The 22,141-nt window shown below is 41.2% G+C and overlaps 1 protein-coding gene across 7 annotated transcripts in view; it reads left to right on the plus strand.

Moving 5' to 3' along the window:
- The window catches only part of KTN1 (kinectin 1), a 165,582-nt gene that overhangs the window by 121,359 nt on the left and 22,082 nt on the right, over positions 1-22,141 (plus strand). For 3 of the 7 annotated variants that reach the window (XM_089522818.1, XM_089522817.1, XM_089522820.1), the window contains 11 exons: positions 4,154-4,244; positions 4,423-4,491; positions 8,034-8,071; positions 9,954-10,044; positions 10,133-10,201; positions 11,354-11,391; positions 12,441-12,531; positions 12,615-12,683; positions 13,545-13,582; positions 15,491-15,581; positions 18,693-18,779. In XM_089522818.1, coding sequence (XP_089378944.1) covers positions 4,154-4,244; positions 4,423-4,491; positions 8,034-8,071; positions 9,954-10,044; positions 10,133-10,201; positions 11,354-11,391; positions 12,441-12,531; positions 12,615-12,683; positions 13,545-13,582; positions 15,491-15,581; positions 18,693-18,779 — 772 coding nt within the window. The remainder of the gene's footprint in view (positions 1-4,153; positions 4,245-4,422; positions 4,492-8,033; positions 8,072-9,953; positions 10,045-10,132; positions 10,202-11,353; positions 11,392-12,440; positions 12,532-12,614; positions 12,684-13,544; positions 13,583-15,490; positions 15,582-18,692; positions 18,780-22,141) is intronic. The other 4 variants (XM_089522819.1, XM_089522824.1, XM_089522821.1 and 1 more) reach the window with 3 other exon arrangements.

Consider the following 22,141-nt stretch of genomic DNA (forward strand, 5'->3'; position numbering starts at 1 on the left):
GTTCCTTCTTCCAGTTCAATGGGAGGCCCTCCCTTTTCAAGGACCCCTTGGTGAAGAGTTTCCTTAAGGGATGCAACAATCTCCATCCGCAGGCATCTCTACCACCCCCGGCCTGGAGCCTTGATGCGGTGTTGGAAACATTGCAATCTAAGCCTTTCGAACCTTTAGCCACCACGGACATTAGACTTTTAACCTGGAAAACAGTTTTTCTGGTGGCCATCACCTCTGCCCGCCGTGCGGGCGAGCTCTGTGCCCTCCGCCGAGACCAACCATACCTGAGGTTTCACCGGGACAAGGTAGTCCTCAGAACAGACATTACCTTCCTGCCCAAGGTTGTCTCTATGTTCCACATGTGTCAGGACATTATTCTCCCGACCCTGGCCCCGAACCCGACTACCGATGCCGAACGGGCCCTGCACACCCTGGACGTTCGTAGAGCCCTGGCTTTTTACCTCGACAGGACTAGAGACTCTAGCCGCTCCGAGAGACTGTTCCAGTGCTACTCGGAGTCCAAAAAGGGACTGCCCGTTTCGGCTCAGAGACTCTCTAAGTGGGTGTCTAACACCATCTCTTTGTCCTATGAGCTTTTGGGTAAACCTTTGCCAGCTAGGGTTCGTGCTCACTCCACGAGGGCAGTTGCAACATCCTCTGCCTTTTTGTCAGGTGTGCCCCTGGATGACATCTGCAAGGCTGCAGTCTGGTCTCAACCTCTTACCTTTATCAAGCATTACAGGTTGGACGCCAGGGCCAGAAGGGATGCAGCCTTTGGGAGGGCTGTCTTATTGTCTGGGTTACACTGACTATGGATTGGGGTGCATTATGTTGTATTCTATTGCATCACTTCATACCAAAATAATTATTTCTAACTGCAAGGTTTCTGAGCTCTTGGGCCTATTGTTTGAGTTCGTGGAGCTCTGGTTGGTTTTTACCTCTATTTTATGGTGATAATAATAAGAACACCACTTAGACCACTACCTTGTGTTGGTTTTTCTCTCTTTCACTTTATTGAGATGTGATAACAGTGTTGGAGACACAGGTGACCTGACACTCCCTCCTCCATCAACCTTAGCTTGCTAGTCTCAACCCATTTGTATGATTCGCAGAGACCACGAAGAAGAAGGACAGGTTGCTTACCTGTAACAGTATTTCTTCGAGTGGTCATCTGCGAATACATACAAATCCCGCCCATCCTCCCCTCAGTGTCCTGCTCTATATTGGCTCATCCTTATCGCCTACTTGGCGGAAAATTGCGGAACTGGGGAAAGAGCGGGAAAGCAGGGGCTTTATAAGGGATGGGCGGGGTTACCGCCAAAAAGTTTCTATATGTTGCAAAGAGTACTTTGCCTAGTGATTCCAGAAGTTTCCGAAGGCACTGCGCAGGCGCAGTACAACCCATTTGTATGTATTCGCAGATGACCACTCGAAGAAATACTGTTACAGGTAAGCAACCTGTCCATCTCCACTGGCGATCCATCACTGGCTATCCATCACTTAGTCACTACAGTGCGTCCTCGCCTTACGCGGGGGATCCGTTCCGGATCTCTCCGCGTAAGGCGAATTCCGCCTATGCTCGAGCCCCATTGGAAACAATGGGGCTCGTGCACGGCGGCGCGGGCGCGGGGGGGGGGCGCAACGGGCGCGTGCGCCCATTCGATTGAATGGGACGCGCCGCCCCTTCCGCCCCGCGCGCGCACCGCGGCTTGAGCGCGTACGCTCAAGTCCGCGTATGGTGCGCCCGCGTATGGCGCAGGCGCTCTGTATATATCTCCCCTTGAGATGGAGACTCATGACCATTTACAGATAAAAAAATATGCAAATAAATCCGCAGGTAGTTAAAACAATTTTAAAAAATCATGAGTAAAACAGTATTTAAAATTATTTATTTAAAACATTAAAACCATAGAATAATATTACTTAAAACCTAAATTATTTAAATCATTAAAACCATAGAATAATAGTGTGTGTATATTTGCCTTCAAGTTGCTTGTCAACCTATGGTGACCATATGAAACTTCCTAAGGGTTTTCTTAGGCAAGGGACACTCAGAGTTCCTTCTTCTGAAATTTGGCCACATCACGTGGTAGTTGTTGGCAGTCTCCCATCCAAGTACAATTGGCTCTCTTCATTTGCAGCTGTGACTTCTATGGATTTGATTATTTGTGAATTTGATTAATATGTTATCTCTAGGATTTCTAGGTCCTCCAGTGCAACTCTGTCAGACGTTATCTGTAGAGTCACATTAGAGTAGGGGTCCTCAAACTCCAGATGTTTTGGACTTCATCTCCCAGAAGCCTCAGCCAATTACCGCAGACATGCAAATTTCCTTCCTACCTCTGCATTCTACAGTCAATCTGAATAGACTTCCAGAGCCCCATAAAGGCTCCTCCTTCCTCTTTGTCCCTCAGCCAATCACTACCACATGCAAATTTCCATCCTACCTCATAATGCCCTCCCTGACAGCTTGGCCAATCATCTGGGATTTTGGGAGCTGATGTCCAGCAGGGACGTAGCTAGGATTTTAGGAAGGGGGGGGTCCAGACTAAGTGCCACCATTATAATGGGGCTTGGGTGCAACGGCACAGCAGCACACACCATTCATTTTTCTAATGGAAGGGGGGATCCAGACCCCAAGAACCCCCCCCCCCGGCTACGTCCCTGTGTCCAAAACATCTGGAGATCCGAAGTTTGAGAACCCCTGCATTAGAGGACCTTCTCTAGGCATTTTTATGTCCTCCAGTGCAATTCTGTGGTCAACCTCTGCCAGATGTTGGCCCTAGAGTTGTGATGGAAGACCTAAAGATTTGTAGAGAGGTGTTCTCTCAGGTAAAATTCAGTAGTTGTTTTATCTGTGGGTTTTCCTCCACTTTCACAGGGGTCCTGTGCCCCTAACCCCAGGAACTGTGGAGGGCCCACTGTACTAACCAGAACTGACCCTGTTTAGCTTCCAAGACCAGATGGCATCTGGTGCCTTTTGGGTATTTAGGGCATAGAATGATAGTACAGCACACTAAAACTGAAAATCCTTACAGGTAAGACAGTCTGTTCTTAAATTCCCATTGCAGTGGGAAGATATTCACCTGCTGCCAAAAGGACAGTAAGGAGGGAGCCAGGCTATCCTCCCTAGAGATGGATTTCCAGAGTCTAGGAGCAGCCCAAAGAAGGCCACCAAACATGCCTGTGAAGGTGGTGGGACTATGAGAAGCTCTATGGCTTGGAGATGCACCTTGTTTAGCAATACAAGAAGGAATTTAGCCTTCCTCACTCCTCCCTTCAGTCTGGCTGGGAGGAATACTTCTGTTTATCATATGAATGATGATTAGTCATAATCACAGTTAGTGAAAGTAAGCCAGCTTCGCCAGCTATGGCTTGAAGACAGCCTGTTTCCCTAATGATAATTAAGAATAACTATGGCTTCTTTGTGTTTGGTGTAACTGCAAACTGTGGCTAATCTAAAATCAATCCAGTTTTAGGAGAGTGAGGTACAATGAGAGGTTGCAGAAACCTGGGAAGAGGCTAGATGTTTTCTTTCTTTCTCAGAATGCTTAACTATGGTTCAGTGCTGTATCCATTGTACATAAGAAGGAGATGCAAAAGAAGAGAAATTGTTTTTCAAATGGAGATATCCATGAATATCTCTACTTACAACAATATCTTATTTATTAGCAAAGCATGCTCAGCTATTTCATGGATATTATCAACCCTTGTGAATTCATTTACTTATATTTAGGTACAGAAAATTGATTCTGTAGGTATGAAGCATCCTCTGTAGACTCTTTTAAAATTATATTTCTTGATTTTCTAAACCATTTCTAAACTTCAAATGCAGTTAGTGTGAGTGACCACACATCCCCTTCTGATGTTTTGAGTGCTGAAATTTTATATATGTATGTATCTATGTCCTGCTCATTTACTAGTCTGGGACTTAAGGCAGCTTAACAAAGGTTAAAAGTGATACAGCTTTAAAATTCTTATCACACAAAAATGTAAAAAGTGTAATTAAACGTACAGTAGAATTAGAAATAATAAAAAACCAGACCATTAAAAGCCAAAACCAACAAATAGTACAGCAAATATGAAATACAGAGTAAAGAGCACCAAAAGGAATTCTGTAACTACACAATCTTTGAACTGTTTCCCTCTTTCTCTCCAAAAGAATCAGTGAAAAGGATGGAAAGATCAAATCTGTGGAGGAGTTGCTTCAGGCTGAGGTTCTTAAAGTTGCTACCAAGGAAAAAACTGTCATGGTAAGTGCAAAGACCTGTCGCGTGTCACTTTCCCACATTCTGTGGCATTAACTTGTGTATGTTTGTTCCTGCATAGTGTTGTTTTTAGTAGTAATCGCTTGTTTTTGTACCACTCTTTTCATTTTGTGTGATGTGTTTGTCTCCATTTCCCAATTTTGTCTGTTTTGTCATTGAAAAGGCTTTGACACAGGAAATAGAGGCGCTGAAGGAAGAAGTAGGAAAGGCCAAGCTTGAGAAAGACACACAGGTAAAGTGGGATTGAGTCAGCAGCTGGGAGGAAGCTTGCAATGGGCCTTTTGCTTGCAGAATTTCTCTCCCTGCGGTGTGTGCTGCTCCTTTCCCATCCATCGGTGGCCGGGGGGGTGGCGATCACTTAGGGCAAGAGAAGCTTGGCTTTTCCATCCATGGCAATTGAGTAGAACCCCTAGGATTGTAGTAGCCTTTGCATTTAAAATAAATGTAATCATAGAATCAGAGTTGGAAGAGATTGTAAGGGACATCCAGTCCCTGCTGTGCAGGAACTCACAGTCAAAACACCCTGACAGATGGCCATCCAGCCTCTGTTTAAAGACTTCCATAGAAGGAGCCTCCACCGCTCTCCAAGGGAGTGTGCTCCACTATCAAACAGCTCTTATTGTCAGGAAATTCTTCCTAATGTTGAGCTGGAATCCCTTTTTCTGTAAAAGTTGTGAACTTTTTATATTCACTTGCAAAACTAAAGTTCACTTCTTAGAAAAGGTATACATTCTCATACACAGCAAGAAAAAGAGCTTGGAATTCCCTAGGATTCCCCAGCTAACATGGCGTCTGGCTATATCAGATGGAGGATTCCATTAGTTGTATTCTAAAAATAATGGGGGTACTTCTGAAATGTTATCATTTTAAAAAAAAACACATCATCTCATTGAATTTTGGAATGGCTCCTAGTTTGTGGTCTCCTAACTTGCATCTACTGGCTGGTGTACTGTTTTAACTTTGGTTCCTTGGACATTCTGATTGCATGTTATCAACACATGGTGCATGCATTCATTTTCATTGTTAATCTTCACATGTTTTTTGAGCTTACATTGTTGTCTAAATTTCTTCTTTGTACTCTAAAACCAGTTAACACAGACATTTGCTTGTACAGTTGTTGAATACTCTGGCATCTCCCATATACTGTATACATGTTCTGTAGGGAGCTGTGATTTCTTTTCATTTTCTTCTTTTTTTGACATTTTTAAAAACTAAATTTAAAACATGCCGTCCAACAGTTCAACAGAAGAAGAAGGAAAAAAAAAGCTTTTCTGTGACTAAAATTATCAGTTATATTATCATAAAACAAAAAGTAAAAAGTAGGGGGGGGGAAACCTTCTGATCTATAGATCAACAGTCATATATAACTATACAGCTTCAACCTCTCCAAGTAACTTTATACACACTTCTTTCTACTATCACAAATATTCTAAACTGAAATTATTCAAATATTCTAAATTCAAATTATTCAAAACTCTATAGGAGTTTCAGCTCATCCAAAAGTCCTGTCTCAAATTAGAATAGTCAGTTTATTCATCTTCACTAAATCCATCAACTTTGGCTTCCACTCATCCCTAGTTGGTATTGCCAGGTCTTTCCAATTTTGTGCCTATACTAGCTATGCTTCAATAATCATATTTTGTAATAAATCTTCCATGGTCTTTTTCTGCCTGTCTGTCCAGAAGTCCTAAAAGCAGAAACTCAGATTTATTTGAACAGGTTTTTCCCCAGTATCTTCTGTAACAATGTATGTATTTTGGATACATCATTTCATAAACATTTTCTTTAGGTCAACAACATCAAGTAAATTTTAACTCTTCTGTCCACATACATTCCCACTGTCCCATCTATATATTATAACCAAAAGGTTTAGTCCATTTAACCATATAAACTTTAACCTGTTTCTCCTCTACATCAGATTTCAACCAAAGTTTATACATTTTTGCAGTGAAATGTTAATCATCCAGTTGGACGTTCTCTTCAAATGAGAAGATCAATTGGTTGACATTAACAAAGGGCTCATCTATATTTGCCAGAAAACTCTGGGATGCCCCAAATCCCCCCTTTACCTTCTGTGGGTTTTCAGCGAATGATGGGCGTCTGGCTTCCCACACTGTCCCTTTTGGCATGGCGGGCGCCATTGCTGCAAGTGAAAGTCTCTCTGAGGTGAGAACGAGGCACCTAGCCATGTTATCAACGTTTTGACCTCACAGCGACTCTTGCCCATAGAGCAACTTATTAGGGACCGTGTGGGAAGGGAGCCGGATGTTGCATTTGCTCCGGGTTTTAAGCCTGGAGCAAAAGGTAAATATTTTCAATGTGGAACAAGCTGGGGAGGAACACTGGATTGGATCTGGGCATTGTAAAAACAGCCCAGACCTGATTAGGATTTTAAAGTGAGCCAGCATGGTGTACTGGTTTGAGCATTGTACTATGACTTTGGAGATACACATTCTGGCTGAGGCATGGAAACCTACTGGGTGACCTTGGGCAAATCACACTATCTCAGCCTTAGAGAATGGCAGTGGCAAACCTCCTCTGAAGAAACTTGCCAAGAAAACCCATGATAGGGTCGCCGTAGGGTCGCCATAAGTCGGAAACAACTTGAAGGCACACAACAACAATGTAAGCAGCATGCAGCATGTGTCAGGAGAAATTTGGGTTATACAAGTAATATAGCTTCACGATTAATATTCGCATTAGATCCACTGAATGATAGAATATTATTGGGTATCTTTATAGTGCTTCTGAGATAGTTTGATGTGCCCATTATTTAGTAATCCTTGTAACTTGCTCATAAGTTGGGAGAGGGGCAGTGATATTATGTCCACATTTCAGATGACGAGACTAAAATTGAAAGAGGAGTGGAACTAAGTCAGCTAGTGTGGAGTGTGTGCAGAATTTGCTAAGTTTCCTTTTTGTTAATAACTTGCCAAATTTGCACTTCCCAACTCAAAATCTGGACCGGGCCCCAGTTATCCTTCAATATTAGCATATCAGGTCAGTTGATATGTCCTTTCTGCTGGCAGCAGTTCTTTATCTGCTGCTTGCTTCTTTTAACTGAAGATACCTTGGGTTGAATCTGGGACTTTAGGCATAAAAGTTCAATTTATAGTCCCTTCATAAAGCACAGCTGAAGATGAGGGTTGACTGTAATCTCAAGCAAAGTAGTCAAACCTAGCATCTTTCCTCCATTAAAGGCCAGCCTAAACATTGTTCTGTCTTTCTGAGCCAATCTTGTCTGTGGAGTGTCATCTGACTAAATGTTTGTGATTGTCAGTGCTGAAAATAAAACATATAGATTAGGAAGGGGCAGGACATTTCAATCTGTGTTAACCTTTCTATGTTGGGTTTCATTACGGGATGGACTTGAACTAATATATTTTAGCTAGAGGACAAGAGACCAGAAGAACAGTGGCCAAACAGCTCATGGAATTTGGAGTGGAAGTAATGGAATAGGGCTTTGTTGGTTTAATCTATTTAAAATAGTTGTTCTGTTTTTTTCATTCAAAAGTTGCTTGTGACAAAAAGGACTTTATAAGTGGTGACTTGGTGAATGAAAAAAAAAAACCCTCTAACTCATGGAACAGATGGAATTTTTGCCGTACCAAATTTTTGCTTCTAGAAATCCAATTTTTTCTTTTCTCTTTATAGTGAGTGATTCATTGACTTGCTGCCTTGCTGATCTCTTATTGTTGCTAGTTACAATTACTTTGTGCTTCTTTTCAGAGTAACCATATACAAATATATCAATATTGTATGCTCTTTCTGTAGATATCAGTCGCCCAAGAAGTCAAAGAGCTTCAGAATTTGTAAGTACTTCTGCAAACTTGAATTGTAGGTATTTGCCATTTATTTTCTCTTTGAAAGATAAACGTTTTGGGTTTCACAGTAATTTCTCTTCAGTTATACTAAATTGTCATTTCCACAGGTTTTTATGTGTATGTGTTTATTTGTTTCATTTCTTCATGATCTGAAATGGTAGCACTCTTGAACCTAACTTCTCTCTCTGATTGGGATTAGGTAGTCAAGTTAATCTAAGGCTAATATGATTTTAACAGCAGAAATTAGGTAATTTAGAGATTTTTGCTGGTTAAGTTAAATTGCTATTTTCCTTTAATAAACACTGTGAGGGTCTGAAAGGATGAGGAGATTCCCTAAGTGAATTGTGAAGCAGAATAAGGATGGGGAGCCATAGGTCCTGGTACCATAATTGCTTCTCCTGGGGTTCCAGTCCACTCTGGGTTCTCTGGAAGACCACTCTTTCTTCTCCAAGACATCTGGTGTTTTCTCGGCTTCTGTATGTTTTTCTTTCTCATTCTAAAAGTTTGAATTGCCTCTCCTAAGGCATAGTTTGTGGCAGTAAAAACTTTAAGCTAAAATATGCTGGTCCAACATTTTTACTTTTGACACCATCCACTACTGGAATGCAACCCTCAAAAAGTTCTCAGAAATTGGATTTGTCCACCAGCTGGAAAGAGGCTCCATTCCCTTGGAATAGAATCTAGACCTGTACTAATTTGAATCACCATAGCTAATTCAGGCTACATTGAGCAGAGAGCTTTTTCAATTGATTCTTAACTAAGGCACCAGGTCTGCAAGTGCCTCAGAATTATTTTTAAGGGCATTACTAGGACTTCCTAGGGACACTTTAACTGCTATGATTCGTCTCAAAACCTCTGTTCCAACTTTAGAAAGCCAAATAGATAGAAGGATCTTCTGTTATTGATTTAAGATCCAAGAGATGCCAACCTCTAGATTACCAAAAAAAATGTCTTTTGGAACTTAATAATGGATTACCTGTTAATAATTGGGCAGCCCAATTAATTAGAGGATTTGGTACATTATTTAACCTGTTGCGCTTTGTATAAAGATCCTAGGGAGCATTTTATTTTACCCTTAATCAATAATAAAATCTTTTCAAACTGTCAAGAAAAAGTACTTTACCTCCTTATGGACACAGATAGATATGTGACCTGGCGCATAGCATTGTTTGCTCTTGCTGCTAAAAAGACTAGGAGGAAATACATAGCAGAGATTGCTGTTTGGGGATAACTTGATCTAAAAGGGTCCAACTGTGAATTTTAACATATTCATGTTATCTAAGTTGTCCACAATGGTTAATGTTAAACTTTTGCTATTTGATACAATTTGTTGTATATTGTTTTTACGGAAATTTTATGTGTATTGTATTATTACCTTGATCTTGCAATGGCCATTGGCCAAAAGCAATAAAGTATGTATGTATGTAATTCTTGATTTGTAGGGATTACAGTCAGTTCTTGCATGCAGAAGTTCTCAGGTTTAATCCTTGGGACTTCTGGTTAGATGGGGTCTTAGAGTTGCAAGATGAGAGCCATCATGGTGTAGTAGTATAGGAGACTAGGGTTCAAGTCTCCACTGAGTCATGGAAACCCATTGGGTGACCTTGGGGAAGCCACATTCTCTCATCCTCAATTGAAAGCTATGGCAAATCTGCTCTGAATAAATCTTGGTGAGAAAACCCCATCATAGATTCACCATAAGTCAAAAAGGACTTGTAGGCACACATCACACAACGGAGAGTTACAGGACTGGGAATGGTTTGGGATGGCTGTGTTTTTGATGTTGGTTGTGAAGGTAAGTTAGCAGTTTTCTAAAAAATTGTTTTGTTTTTAAATGGATCTTTTTCTTTCCTTGTGTTCTCTCTTGCAGACTGAAGGGGAAAGAGGACCAGGTGAGAAGCCTGGAGGTCTCTTTGAAAGAAAAGGAGAATGAACTTGCTAAGAAGGGAGAGTGGCTTCAGGTAGGGTCTAGTGCAAATCTGAAAAGTCTTCTGCTTTTTAAGAGGCAGAACATTTGTGTCTGAAATGGTATTTTTCTAATGTCCAAAGGGTCAACAGGATACGCTGCAGCACTTGAACAACAAAGTCAAAGAACTCGAGCAGCTGAGCTCTGAACAGGTGGGAGAACATTAACTTCGCTGCCATTTTGCTATGTAGCTTTCAAAAGTTGATTAATGTAGCCAGAAATGGGTGATTATGCTGTCTAAGCTTAGGGTTCCTAGCCATACTGAACCCCTCGGTACATCTGAGTTTTTAAAAAAGTGCCATCAGTGCAAGCAGAAAATGGCTGCTGTAGAAGCATAGCAAGTCACATAATTTTGGGAATGCCCTTGCCCCTCTGTATTTCTTTTACAGACATACATGCACAGGTGAATAATGAATGGGAGAAAGCACATAGAGAGAGAGAAAGATAAAGGGAAACATACACAGAACAAACCAGGGCAGGAGGAGATGGAAATAGAAAGAAGGAGAAAAGGGGGAATACAGATGGTGGAAAAGAGAAAAAAAAACAGACAGAAGGAGCAAGCAAAAGGGAAAACAGAGAAAGGGAAGGAAAGAAGGCAACACATACACCCAGGACATTTTTGTACCCTGGGCAAGATTTTGGCTCTGCATGGGAGGGAGGGGAAGCTGTCTTGTTAGAAACAGGTGAATGAAGGAGGTGAAGTCCATCCCCTCTTGCTGTCACCTCTGAGTGATTTTTCAGTAGATTGGATCCTTACCTCCTCAGTAGAATGAAGGGATGATCACTGCATTCACTTGAATAGGGGCAAAACAAGCAGCTTTCTGAAAAATGGCCAGAGACTAGGAAACATCCACCCCCTGCCAAGGACCTTCTTGCCTCAAGGATCTTGCAAGGGAGGGGAGGCTGAATTGCCCCCATCCCAACAGTTTGTGAGATGGGCAGATTTCCTCCTTCTTCCTTGCAAGGAAATGAGCTATCACTTCTTTGATTTTGTGTAGGACAAAAATAGCCTGGTGGGCACCTCATTATGGTCTTGCCACCACAGGGACACTCCTAGGCTTCTCATGGGGACTTCAGCTCAGAAGAAGCATTTACAATCAATTATTATGGAAGGCACATTTCTGTATGTGGCATGTACTGAAGGGGCACAAGCAGACATAGTGGAAGAGCAAAATGGAACTCTTTTTGCAAAGTTTTAGGGTAATCTCCAGCTGAAATCTTAGCTCAGGCATGAATTTACTAGGTGGGTTTTTAAACACACACACACACACACATTCATATTCCTTATGTTTGTTCCCTCTTAGGTTTCTGTTGGTTCCTCAGTCAAGGACCTTGAGGCTCTGTAAGTAAGCCAGGTGGAGCTCCATTCTTTGCTATTCTTTCACTTTTATGTTTGTATTAGACTACTGAGATGGTGTGTTTGCAGTCTGCAGGTGAGAGTGTGTGTATATCATCAGTGTAGCTTCCTGAAATTCCCAGTGCTACTTTTTTGAAGTCCTGTTCCTGTTGAAAACATTATTTGGTCATCTTCAAATCAGAGCTTGGGAGCATTATTGTTGTTTGGACTACAGCTTACACATTCTCAAGCTAGAATAGCCAGTGGGTTATAGGACTTGCAGGGCGGATTGTGTAGGGAGAGGCATTTCCGAGTTACTTGCAGGAACGCCTCTCCCTACACAATCCGCCCCGCACTCTGAGAGTTTCAGGAAAAAACTTTTTGGAAATACAAGCCACCAGATTGTGTATAACCTCTCAAAGATCTTTCACTGCTGTTGCCCCTAAATTGTGGAATAGTCTGCCGGAAGAGATCCGTCTAACCACCGTCTTGGACACTTTCAGGAGGGCTGTCAAGACAGAGCTCTTCTGGCAGGCATACCCTCCTGATCCTGATTAAGACACCATGTTATCTGCCAGATTGATTCTCTGTAATTGACCATTGTAGCATGTTTTGAATGTTTACTGTTCCTGGATTGTGATTGTATTTTACTGTATTGTATCTTATGATTGTATTTATGGTTTTTTATCAGGTTGTAACCCCACCTCGATCCGAAGGGAGAGGCAGGGCAATATAAATAAAACTTTTATTTTTATTTATTATTATAAGAAAAGTAACTTTCTCTAGCCCGGGGCTAGTACCATATTTGTTCCCATTAGCCATAATTGTTTCTTCCATCCTCCCTTCCCTTCCCTTCCCTTCCCTTCCTGTACACTTGTGATTGATCAGCAGACAATGGCTTGGGGACTTGCAGTGGTCCATGGGCCACCACTTTCAGCAGCACTGACATAAACCATATAGCAGAATGAACACATTAGTAAATAGAATAAATTGTGGCTCTGACTCTTTTTTTGATGGAATACATGTAGATAACTTTTAAAACGGTGTCCTTACAGACTGAAGGGGAAGCAGGAAGAAGTGCAAAAGATGGAGGCCTTATTAGATGAGCGGGGAAAAGAAGTCGCTCACCACAGAAAAGAGTTGCAGGTGATGGCTTAACAGCCTCAGGAGAAGAGGGTCAAGTATTATAAACTGGGCATTTGGGTTTAACCCTCCCCCCTTTCTTGCAGGCTGTACAAGAGGAGAACCAATTACTGAGAGCACAAATTCAGGAAAGAAATCAAGGAAACAATGAGCAGGTATTTTCTCCTAGTTGCTGACTTTGAGCTGAGGGGAGGCAGGTAGGGAGGAAAGGAAGAAGGGTGGTATGAAATCATTCTGGTTGAAATGTTTGAAAGATAAAATTAGCCACCTTGTTCTACATTTCTTTGACTGCATCCTATGTTCTGCAAGAGAGAAGGATTAAATTAGAAGAAGAAAAAAGAATTGTCATTAGCATCTATTTACATAGTACTATCAATGTATATTGTGCTTTGCAAGTCAAACGACAGCAAAAAACAATCAGCTGTGCCCAAGTTGTACAATCTAAAATATGTATACATACACAAAGGGAAAGGAAGGAGTAAGGCAAATATAAAACTATACAATACAACTGTAAAGAAAAAATTAGCTGTCCAGCCTCTTATTGAAGATGTCCAGAGAAGAAGACCCCACCACCTCTCTGTGTCATTGGTTCCATTGTCCAGCATTATGCAAATCTTAGACTAGCCTTAGAATTTAGTTATCTGCTGTTTGGTGGGTTGGGGGGAGGTATTTTATTTTGCTTTTGTGAGGGTCCAAACAGTCACGGCAGTTAACTTGAACTATGTAATGTGTATCAAAGAACACTGCACTATATATTCAGTAACCTACAGTAATAAACACTGGATGTATATTGCATTATTTTAGCAAAGCAAGTACCTCTAAGGTAGAACATTATAGCATCCCTATATCGATACGTTTGTGTAAGGAAGTTTGATCCAGTGACTTTCCAGCTCATAGATGAGCATCTTAACTACTGTACAAGACATACGTATTTTGCATGAAATAATTAAATATGTTAAAAACTCAGGAGGTCTTCTACACACTTTTGTTAAGCAATATGTATTATTCTCTTTCAGGAATCTCTGACTGTCAGGAATGAACAACTTCTGCAGCTGTAAGTGATTATTGTCCCAACTAAGATGTGTTGTTTTCTTTGCAAGGGCAAAAAAAAAGAAAATAAAAGAGAGAGATGTTGGATGACTTGGACGATCCTATGTCCCTGCTTCATCCTAACTAGCTGCTCTTGCCTTAGTAACCAAGAATGCCTTGGTACATTTGGCATAGCTGTCCTGACCTGGAACAGATCTTTGGGCACCATTTAGTAGAAAAGAAAGGTAGACATTTTAAAAAATACAAATAAATACAACCACTGACTGCTCTACCAGTGTTCCTGTGGTCATGCTGTGCTGCAGTGAAAACTTCTAAGTACCTTTGATTTAAAAACCACAATGTAGAGCCCTAGTTTTCAGCGTTCTAGAGAGATTATTTAACATCAGAAATGGAGAAGCCTTGGTGGTACATGCTTTAGTTACATTCTTTTTGCATTATTGTAATGCAGTCTACAGCAGGGTGCCTTAAGAAGTGCTCAGAAAGTTCCTTTGGCCCAAAGAACTGCAGGCAGCTTGTTAACTGGGGCTGCCTATAGGGACTGCCCAACTCTCCTGATCCAGCACTGGCTACCAGTCTTGTTTCCAGGCACAATTCTGGTGATGGCCTATAAAGCCCCCTAAGCTTGGGTCCAGCCTTTTTTGAATGGCAGTGTCTCCTTTTATGAGCCTATTAGAGCTCTAAAATGTTCTGTCTGTCCCACTACTTTCCCAGGCAGGTCTGGTAGGGAAAAGGCCTTCTTGGTAGCTGGTCCCAGACTTTGGAACCCTCTCCCTAAGGAAGTTAGAATGGCTTCCTTCTTATTCTTCTTCCCGTAGCAAATAAAACATTCCTATTCTATCAGGCCTTTGAGAATTGGCTCCACACTGATGAGTGAATCTACACACTGAAGAGTGATACAAGAAAGTTTTTTTTTGTTTATTACTTTATTTATTTACCATCCTGCTTTTCTCTAAGCATAGGACCCAAGGTGGTACACAGTCTTTTGAGTGTGGGTGGATACAATTTTACAGATGTCCTCAATCTGGGGGTCCCCATAATCTAATGGCAAACTTAGTTGTAGTGAACACCTCTCAGGCAAGGTACCAAATTGGGAAATGCTAGTATTGTGGAAAATAAAAGGGGAAAAACAACCACAAATTAGGTGCAAAAGCTGAACAGAAGTGATGGTAAATCTAAAACATTTCCCCTCTTCCCCACTAAGCAATACCCAGTGGGGAATTTCTCTGCTTCTCATAAATTTCTAACTTATAAAATATACAAGAAGTGCTTACTTGGCACATAGCATGATGCCTTGTACACTTGGTGGAATGCATGTGATGGTAGACTCTTTGACCTATAAGAAGAGGAAAAGTTTCTTCAAATGGGATCAGTTGTGGTGACAAGCCAGAGAAAAAGAGGAGTGCTTAAATCTGTCCCTGCTTGCTTTTCCTCTAGCAGCAGCTTCTTCTCCTAGGTTTTTTAAAAAATGGAAAGCACACTTTCACCCATGATTGGTTTATGAGACTCACCATGGAAAGTGATTTGGAATGAGCAAAATGGCAAGCTAGGGAGTATCAAAGCCCCCTTCATGCCTCTGAATTATCCTATCAGTATCAGCTTTTTTTTATCCATCTAAACCATCAGCTGCCATTGCACATAGTTTAATGTAATCTGCAGATTCTTGCCTTGTCCTTCTGGTCTGAGGATTAATCTTGAACGTACATAAGAGGTTTCTGCATGTATTTCTAAGTTTATAATAAGATGAAATAAGCAGAAAATGTACTCCAGGTACACAGCGCCATGTTCTGTTTGGAGGAGGGATGTGGAGGGTTTCCTGAAATGCTGATGACTCTCTCTCTCTCTCTCTCTCTCTCTCTCTCTCTCTCTCTCTCTTTCTCTTTCTCTCTTTCTTGCTTTTTGGGTACTTATTCAGCATTGCTGGGAAAGAACAAGAGCTTGCTAGCCTCCAAAAGGAGCTGAGTTCCTTCAAACTCGCAGTGGAGCAGCAGAGACAGAAAAACAATGTAAGAAAATGCTTACAAATAAATGTTTGGGGGGACTGACTTTGCCAAAAGAACGAGAAGAAGCACCTTCTGGCTAGAATCTGTGGCCCAGCCTCCACTTACGCCTGAGCAGGAAGGTCTTCCCCAGCCTGGTTCCTTCCAGATGCATTGAACTAGTGCAGCTCTCATCACGCTTTGGCCACTATGGTCATTGGCTCCATCTGGAGTGTGGGAAAGGTTAGCAAAGGCTTTGTTATTGAATGTACTTGTAGACAGCAAAGGGACTTCGGGGAAACTATCCTAGCATGGGTTTATAAAAGTTCCTAAAGTCCTTGCTTGGTCCAAAGAAGCAGGTTTGTGTCACTCACCATGTGATTTGGGCATCTTCATCTTGCCTTGACTTTTCCTTCTTAAATACTTGGTTCTATTTAATCTTCTGTTCAGGGCAATACTTTTCTAAGAGGGTAATGTGTTGTGGTACAGTTTAGCCACTTGTCGTCCCCTTTTGAAACTTCCTGGGCCCTGAATCATCCCTCAGCTGTACAGCATCACCTTCCAGGAGCACACCATGAGACAAGGTGCAGTAGAGGTGCCTTTAAAGGCCACAGCCTTGTTGGGCAAGTGCAGAATGGCTGTGTAAAATCCAGACAGATAGACATTTGATTCTCTCCCCACCCCACATTTTTAAAGGAGCTACCTTACCCATTTCATACCTGTAGAGCCCACAGAAAAATTAAAAAATCACCCCAATTTGGGCTAAACAGCCTTCAAAATAAAAAAAAGTTGAGCTGTGCTTTTCAATAGGTAGAAGTACTGTAGTTAAGTCTTGCTGCAAATGCCAGCCTTTGAAACAATCTGGTAATTACCCTCCTAATGACTAAAGCCACTCCTGCCCTGCAGTTCACCTCTGTGTTTCTATGTGGAGCAATGCTCATTTGTGCTGCTTAGTGTGCTCTTGCATTCAGAAGTCTTCTCCATCTTTTTCATTTCCTCACACTTGGAAGCATTTGACAATTATGATAAGAACTGAATAAATCTCTCTGCAGGGGGTGACTTAATGCTTTTTTCCTCCAACAAAAATTTTCTGTGTTGTTGCATATCAGGGACACTCAGAAGTCCTGTCATGGCTGAGCTGTGAGCCTGGATGGTCCCCAGCTCAAATCTCACTAGGAAACTTGAAGCAAGCCATTTTCTCTCTCCTCTTCACTCTTATGCTCAACCTGCAAAATGGGATAATAATACAAACCTAATCATTCAGATTGATAGGGGTAATTGATTTGAAATGATCACAACATTATTTAAATGCTTCATATTATTTAGAGAATTTACACAGATGCAGTAAAGAAGTGAAAGTGTCACATTTTTGTGATACTGTTTTGCGTTTTCTTAACTTGCCTTTAAGCACAAACATCCAACAGTATAAAGAATGCGAAACCTTTTAACACACCCATGAAGTGCACCCAGACTGCAAATCCCTAGATGTAATAAGATCAGACTGAGGCATGTCCGGTGCAAGCCAGTGCAACCCACAATACCTGCGACAGTCTCAGGCAGGCAGTGAAAGACCATTTTGAGGCACAGATTCTGTAGCCCTGATGTAATCAGCTTTTCATACCTCCACAGCTGCAAGTAAATATAAGGACTGTGATGAAAGGAGAACAAAAATATGCCACATATTTTTGTTCATAGTTCAGACAGACTCAGGACTAAAGGGAACAGAACTATAACTGGTGGGGCTTATGCTTCAGAGGAGTAGGATGCTCTTCCCTGACAATTTCAGTTCTGGAATTCACTGTGGGAAGTTGAAACCCCTTTAATATGACTGATGAAAGGAGAGCTAAGAAAGGTTGATGACTTGAACGTCTACTAAGATGCTGCTTTGCTGCTGTTTCAAAATTGTTGCAGGTTTGATGATTTACTAATTGTTTTTTATTGAAATGTTATGAGCAACCTTTAAACGTCACTTAAATAGAAAGTTCAGGGAATAAAAGCTTTACCAAACAAAAAAGTTAGCTGCTAGCCCTCCTGCTGGTACAGAATGCATTGGAACAGATATGTTGGCTTGGCCCCCACTTAACATTTGGACAGAAGGTGAACATAGAAACCTACACTGTACTGAGCAGCTTTGCTGATCCAGCACTGCTTCTTCAAATTGACTGAGGTTCTCCAGGATCTTGATCAAGGGTCTCTCAACTTCAAGGATGAGATCTCATAGTTCTCTGGGCCTTGTTATAATCCATCTAGAAGCCACAAGAACCATTGGTCAATGATGATAGAGTTATAGTCCAACCACAGCTTGGAAGAAAAGCTCTTTTTTGCATTACAAAATGTTAAGCGCTGTGTATAATTACAGCGCTTTAGAAATAAAGTTGTTTAATAATAATAATAATAATAATAATAATAATAATAATAATTACAGCTCCCAAGATGCCTCATCCAGCATCTGGGTGAGGCATTTTGGGAGGGCTATAGCCTCATGAAGTAATTATTCCAGACTGATTTGAACAGTGTCTGGAGTGTTACAGATTCTCCACCATTTTGTTTTACATTTTGAACACATCCATAGCTTGTGCTTCCAGGGATTGAGCCTAGGGCCTTCAATTTACAGGGCATCTGCTTTGCCACTGAACTTTGGAACCACCTCAAGATGGTTTTTTCACATGATGTCTAAAATGCCCCCCTTAAGTGTTTACAGCACCATTCTCTTTTGGTTGATTTCTGGTTTACGTAAAGCTTGGGTCTTACATGATTTTAGTGTGCTCGGGTATGGGTGTCTATGTGTGTATGTTGCTCACTTTTGAATACTCCTCCTTTATCCTTCCTCACAAATGCAGTCAAAGTGTGTGGGTTGCTATCAGTAATGCCATAGTAGCCCTAAAGCCAGAAAAAGAGTGGTGGAGTGCAGGAAGACTTAACCTTTTTTGTTTGTTTTCAAATTATTCCATACAAACTCCCTTTTATTTTTTTTTAACATCGCACTTGTCTTTTGCTAGTGTGCATCATCTTAATCAAGCACCCAACCCCATTTTGCAGTAACCTGCACTCAAATGCAAATGCTCGCTCTCTGAAGTGAAAGCAGACAACCGTTTGATTGTTGGCTGAACTGAAACCATTCTTTCTAAAAACGATTAGGACCTTCGGGAGAAAAACTGGAAAGCAATGGAAGCATTGGCCTCAACTGAAAAATTGCTGCAGGACAAAGTGAACAAGACTTCCAAGGTTGTAATACTAACTGCTAGAAACCATGCATTAAGCTAGAAGTGATTCTGCAGCCGCCTTCTAGAATCAAATGGAAGCATTTAGCTTTTACTGCAATTTTAAATACACTCTGTTCTGAATGCTCTCTCTCTCTCTCTCTCTCTCTCTCTCTCTCTCTCTCTCTCTCTCTCATGCTGTATTTTCCACCTCTGCTTATGCCTGTCATCTTAATCCTTCTCTTTATTTTCCCCCCCTCTTTGATTTGTGAGCATGCTGATGATTACTTTGGTTTTGCTTGGAACAGTTGTCAGGGCTGAAGAGCTGCTGTCCTCTAACTGCAGAGTTGCAATCAAACCCTCTGGCCTTTTTGACATTGACCTAGACCTTTCCTTGCTCTGTGCCCAAAGAAACTTGCCTGGCATGCAAGGGACTACCTGTAGGCTTTAAAAAAAAGCGGGGGGGGGGGGGGGAGGAAAGAACACAGATACCCATCACCATCATCAAAAGGAAGGTTGAAATTTAAACACACAGGCTTTCCCTCAAATACATTAAACATGTGTGAAAGCCCTTCTGTTTTGATAGAAGTGCTCAGATATATGGTTAACATCCTGCCATTGAAAGTGATCAGATTTCAAAAATTCTCAGCTTAGATGGAATTGTACCAAAATTGCCATCACTGTGACTCCTAAATTCAGGTTGCCATGTCCTAATTATAACTGCAGTTAGAACTTCACATAGCCCAAACTGAAGTCTCATGCCACTTTTAAAAATACAAACAAACTGGAGTATGTCGTTTAGTTTTCCAAGGACTTAGAGCCAGCTTGGTGTTGAGTGTTGAACTAGGACTGTGAAGGATCAGTCCACTTCCTCTCACAGTCATGGAAACTCCTTCTGTTAACCTGAGAGTTGGGCAATGGCAAACCACCCTCTGACTAACCCTTGCCAGTAAAATCATAGGGTAGGATTGCAATGAGTTGGAATCACCTTGAGGGAGTGTAACAACTAGTCCCTGCTGCATAACATTTAAATTTAAACTTATAATAACTTAGATATTAAAAGACATGTAAAATCCTTTAAAATACCATAGGGCAACCTTCCCATAACTTGATATCATGCACAGGTAGGTGCTGGGCTACAATTCTACTTATCCTCAGGTTGCCATTAGGGAAGGAGCCACAGGTTTAAACTATAGAATTATTATTATTATTATTATTATTATTATTATTATCATTATTATTATTATTATTAAGCTTTATTTATATAGCACTGTAAATTTACACAGCACTGTACATACAATCTTTTAATTAGACGGTTCCCTGCCCTCAGGCTTACAATCTAAGAAGACATGACACAAAGGAAGGGAGTGGAGGATGGAGGCAGAAGTCTTCTGGGAAGGGCTCAGTTTCTTTGGGGAGGCCTGATGGGATTGGCCCACCTCTCTCTCCCTCTCTAAGATCTCTAGAAGGGAGATCTTGTCTCTCTCCTGCCCCTTGCTTAAATTGTGCTCTCTGTCTCTAATAGATTGCAATAGCAATAGCATTTACATTTCTATACCACTTAATAGTGAATTCAGCACTCTCTAAGCAGTTTATAAAATTGTGAGGCAATTGCCCCCAACAAGCTGGGTACTCATTTTACCGACCTACGAAAGGATGGAAGGCTGAGTCAACCTTGGAGCCCCTGGGATCACACTCATTCAATTGGGCAACCTCTCACGTGAAATGTTTTAATGGCCAAACTGATAGTTTGCTTCCCTCACAGAAAAGTATTGCTGTTCATCAAATGGTATATAAATATATATTTATATTTATATTTATATAAATATATAAATTTATACACCTTTCCTGTAATTGGACCAAATATTATGAGTCTAGTTTGGGGAGGGAAAAGATATCAGTTGCATTAATATAATAGTAGAGAATAATCATTCTAATGATATTGCTGAAATTACACTGAGAATCAGTTTTAATACAGGAGGGCAGCTTTATGTTGAATATGAGAATCATTCAGTCAAGGAATAATCTGCCAGGATTACAGAATCTCTCATGGAAAAGAATTCTAGAAAATGACTGAAAGGCACATGTTGGCATGCCATACCATGCTATGCTTGGGCACTTTTAGGAACCAAGATACGAGACGTGAGGGCAGGAGGCTAAACTTGTTGCCCTGGCCCTTGGGGTTCTTCAACGTGAGACTGCAGCCTTTTACCTACAGCACTGATGAGCCAAACTGTGACTAAACAAAAATGAAATAAAAGGGCAGTGGCTTTCTGAATTTTCACCTTAGGCAAATCAAGGTGGAGAGCTAAATTAATAGTGTTGAGAATTTGCATATTTAGAGTCATCCAGAATAGGAAGGAGAGCTTCAGAGACTTAGCCTTGAGGTGGGTTATTTTGGCTACCCCATGTACATTTACAGATGGTTAGATTCTTAGTGTTGAAACTAGGAGGACATCTAGTGAGTGCTCTATGGAATTCTGGGATTGACATTTAGAATTCTCAGCCTTAGTGTCTCACCAAACTCCAAATCCCAGGATTCCATAAGATGCAGCCATGACCTTTAAGGTGGAATCATAGTGCCATAATGGTGTAATATGAATGGGCTCCTATTCTTATGTGGCCATGGGGTGGGTAGTAGGTGAGGGACTGGATTGCTTATAGCAGAAGTGGAGACTACATGGCCTTATACATGTTGCCAGACTGCAGCTCCTATCAGCCTTAACTATCATAACCAACAAGGTATGCAAAGGGATATTGTAGCACATTTAAGACTAAGTGAAAGAAAGAAATTGGTAGCATGAGGTTCAGTAGACTTGAGCCTACTTCCTCAGATGCATGTTTTGGAGTGGAGACTCCAGAGACAGACCTATATAAGTTATATGTGTGAGAGAATGTCAGTTTAAATTGAAAACCTTGTGAGTAAGGAGATGAAGTGGCAAGTACAGTTTTAACCTGGGGGACAAAGGCAGCAAGAAAGCTGTTGCCTACAGCTAAAAAGTGTAGATGACCATATGAAAGGATATTGGAGTATAGTTGTAAACGGACAAGGATTTGATGAACAAATCAAAAGCGACCTCATGAGGATGGGGGTTAGATAGTATTGAAATGTGTGTATTTTGTCAGTAAACCATTATCTTTGTTCAATCCACTGGAATGTATCCACTGTCTACAGTCCACCAGCAATGGGTTGAACAGAGATAATGGTTTCCTGGCACAGTACACACATTTCAGCTCTCTCTAACCCTCATCCTCATATCTAACCCTCATCGCTCTTGACTCTTTCATCACATCTTGGTTTTCCACACTATACTCCAGTACTCTTTCATATGGTTATCTACATTAGAAATGACTTTCTGACAGTAGGAGCTGTTCGACAATGAAACA

This window comes from Sceloporus occidentalis, unplaced genomic scaffold (genome assembly GCF_023333645.1).
Source record: "Sceloporus occidentalis isolate IW3139 unplaced genomic scaffold, rSceOcc1.0.p SCAF_4, whole genome shotgun sequence".
In the NCBI taxonomy this organism is placed as follows: Eukaryota; Metazoa; Chordata; class Lepidosauria; order Squamata; family Phrynosomatidae; genus Sceloporus; species Sceloporus occidentalis.